The sequence below is a fragment of the Dioscorea cayenensis genome, unplaced genomic scaffold, assembly GCF_009730915.1.
Source record: "Dioscorea cayenensis subsp. rotundata cultivar TDr96_F1 unplaced genomic scaffold, TDr96_F1_v2_PseudoChromosome.rev07_lg8_w22 25.fasta BLBR01000344.1, whole genome shotgun sequence".
Classification (NCBI taxonomy): Eukaryota; Viridiplantae; Streptophyta; class Magnoliopsida; order Dioscoreales; family Dioscoreaceae; genus Dioscorea; species Dioscorea cayenensis.
In genome coordinates, this window is record NW_024086735.1 from 45928 (window position 1) to 49562 (window position 3635).

The 3635-nt window shown below is 34.6% G+C and overlaps 1 protein-coding gene across 2 annotated transcripts; it reads right to left on the reverse strand.

The window, feature by feature from the left end:
* Positions 1–801: 801 nt before the first annotated feature.
* LOC120254105 (zinc finger protein 593) lies at positions 802–3635 on the reverse strand. Of its 2 annotated transcripts, none has more exons than XM_039262251.1 (4): positions 3451–3635; positions 3234–3348; positions 3064–3124; positions 802–1348 (listed from the first exon to the last, which is right to left on the reverse strand). In XM_039262251.1, the coding sequence occupies exons 1-4, from the start codon at positions 3533–3535 to the stop codon at positions 1244–1246; spliced, it is 366 nt and encodes a 121-aa protein (XP_039118185.1). In that variant the 5' UTR covers positions 3536–3635; the 3' UTR covers positions 802–1243. The 2 variants fall into 2 exon arrangements, with proteins under 2 accessions (XP_039118185.1, XP_039118186.1); XM_039262252.1 differs by having other exon boundaries at positions 802–1346; positions 3061–3124.

Here is a 3635-nt window from a genome sequence, read left to right on the forward strand (position 1 = left end):
TCTCTTCCCTTTTGGTCCTTCTACTCTAAGTAGGCACATTTTTAAAAGTAGAGTGACTGGTTGGGAGCATTTTTTAACTAAGTGGACACATTTTCAAAAATAGAGGGACTAGTCGGAAGCATGTCTGAGTAGAGGGACCAAAAGGAAAGAGAAAAAAATACACCCAATTTGGATATTATACCTTAATTATACTATAATTATATTTTAATTAATATTTTATAAAATATAATTATAGTGTAATTAATATTATAAGTAATTAATATAATTAGTATATTAATACTGCATAGGATTCACTGGATGGGATTTTAAAATTCAGTCAGTTTAACCAAATTCCATAATCCCATGACTTTTGGATTTGAAATTTCCATAATCCCATGACTTTCGTATTTTTTAAATCCAAAGGAGATTCAAATCCATTGAAACCAATAAAAAATTTCCCAAATCCAAAGATTTTTAAATCCAAATATTTTTAAATCAGGCCAAACAAAGAGCCCCTAATTGAACTAGCAAATAAACAACGTTTTTCAAATTTTTAATAATTACCACGACGTGTAATTACTATCATGTAAATCACACCATTTCTTCCAAACAAAGTTCCAGGTTTCAAAGCTGAAAACAAAAATAGTAATATTGATTGAAGTAAAATAGTAAAATTAATGTTTTAATAATACAATTTTTAATTAATTAATTATATTCATTTAATTAAATCAAGCTATTCCACAGCCAATCAATCTTGCCAAACTTTCTGGAAGCCGATGGAATGAAGACAAATCTTCTAAAGCTACCAACAGCAAATGATAATTGATACAAGCTTCACCTAGGCAATGGAATTTCAGCAAATTCTCTCATAAAACTAGCAATAGAAATTAGTAAGCCATTTATATTGTAAAACATTTTGAATTACCAAAAACACACAAAAAGAAAGAGAAAAAAAATATATCAAAACTCAAAATTTTGTAGGACTTCATATCCGCCTAGAAGTATGAGAGGCTTCCTACTCCCAAGCATTGACCTTAACATAACATATATATGCTTCAAAAGTTCCAAACCTGAAAATTCCTTGTGCTTTGGAGGTTTGCAGGCAGTTAGAATTCCTTGTCATCGAAAACCGGTAATAATCACTCTGTGTTTAGTTGATAAACCGTAACCAATAAGTACATGTCCTCCAATATGCTTAGCTGACAAACTGTGAGTTTAGACGAGAACACCAAAAGGACAGTGAGATCTGAAGAAGCAGAAAGTTCTATGCTGACATAAGCTTTGGTCCATTGTCGGGCATTCCCATCCCGGCGGCTAAATCAGCATCCAGTTGGGTGTGTGGTGCTGGTCCATCCATTAGCTTCAGCCTACAAAATCTCGCACCATTAGCACATCTCAAACCATGTGAGCTTGCCAGTTTTTATAGGTGTGCATAGCAGGGTAAGCAGATGATGTGTACATGCACTAACCATTAACATATTTCCACATACTAATACAGAATAAAATGCCGTTAACAAATTAAATTTGTACTTCAGGTTCTCTCTGGGATATATAACACAGAAAATGCTTAGCTGATTCATAAACACCTTGGAATGACATGATGAGTTATTGAAACTCATAGTTTACATCCAATTCATTTTAAAGACCAATGAAAGGTTTAAATCCCACCAAAATTTAGAATTCTACAAAGGCAGAACTTGATAGGAATGAAGTTGATATTAAGGGCCCATGTGGATTGACTTCTGGAATAATTGCTGTTTTGAAGTTTTCTCAAGTGCTTTTGGTGTAAAATTTTCCTATTGAGTTGAGTAATTTTGCATTTGGAGGAGTTGCCATAGAAGCACTCCCTGCCTTCAAAAAATTCAATAGCCATTTTTGGTCCAAAAAATCATAAGCAAGGGTGCTTTTCTAAATTCTTAAAAGCACTTTGTAGAATTACCAAGATGGTGGCTAACTGCTTTATATATGTCAATCCAAATAACATCAAATTGCCCTGATAGCTTTTTTTGCATAAAGCATGCGCTTGCACTGCAAACAAAACCAATCCAAACAGACCCAAAAGTTTACCCCATCAGTAACTAATGCTCTCACATCATGAGCATTAAATTGAGAATCAAGTTGAGGTAGTAGATATAATGTTCTATTCGAGAACTTAAAGATGCATTCAACTGAAAACTCCAAAGACTATCCCCTTCTAAATGCCCCACTAAGTCAAGTCGTCCACCCATAAATGATCACCATTTTAATACCCAAAACTAGTACACCCCAACATCAACCAAGCCACATGGAAATGGTAATGCATATATTAATTAACAATTGCTAAAATATCCATCCTGCATAACTCAGAAAGAAAAAGGTTACAATCCACCACAATCTGGGACCAGTTTCATTTAGATCACCAAAAATATATATATATCTACAGGGCCATTCACCGATAATGCCGCATGCCATTGATTGCTAAACACAATCTAATAGACTTCTAACATGATTTAAAACAGATCTCAGGGATACAATACATGCATCACAAAACACTGATTTGGAAATATTAAGAATAAATGAATACGATCTGTCAAACGAATACAGCAGCTCTTTTACAATGCAATACAGAGTTCTAAAAGAACTCCATCAATGCCGTCAATTTTTTGTTTATCAAGCTACAAAACTTGCAGTTACATATTCCACCTGATGTTCTTCTAAAATCAAGCAAAATTTAACGCTATTCATTCAGCACTTGAAAATACACTATAAATTCACATATTAATCATCGCCATTAGCAAATTCCACATCATCATTGTAAAACACTCTAACCAATGACTCCATAAACTCCATTAAAAATACTTGTCATTCTACACAGCTTGAAAAGTGAGGATGTTCCAAAACTATCATTTAGATAAAATCATCCAAAATTGTACATAAATTCTACAATAACTTAATTCTACCAGAAATTGAAAAAAAAAAATTACCAGATGTCATGAATGTACAAAAGCGAAAACAAACAAAAGCAATAATATTTAGAAACAATCACAAAAATTAATTTAAGAAATAAAAGGAAGAAAAAAAAAAGAGAAAAGAGAGGCATACCTCTTTTTTATGGCGCTTAGACCTGAAATGCTCATCCCTAATCTCCATATTTGCAAAATATCGGCTAAGGATTCATACAAAGAGAGAAAAAACCAACAACAACAATCAGATAAATAGTTCTTCAACGAAAATCAATCAAATCAAAAGGAATCAAAAGAAACTCCTAGAATTACTCGCAATGGAGGCAATAGAACTGGCCCATCCCAGGGAGATCCTCATCAACAGGCAAGGCTTTCCCTTCTCCGACCTCGGCCAGCTTCAGCAGCTCATCATAGACCGCATCGTCACGTAATCAAGCCAAAAAACCAAGGTCAAGGAAACGAAAAAACAGATCGCCATGAAATATAATTTGATAGAGATTTCAATGGAAACAAAAAAAAAAAAGGATATCTTTGAGGAGGAATTTGGAGCGGCGTGCAGTCTTGTGGGAGAACCTCCGCTTCTTCACTTTGCGGTGAGGGCATTTGCCTCCCATCTCTCGATCGAACAGTGGCGGCGGCAGAGGAGGAGAAGAGGGAGATAGAGGGATTGAAACCCTAGAGAAAACTCGATGCCGTCTCGTTGGCGGCTTAAAA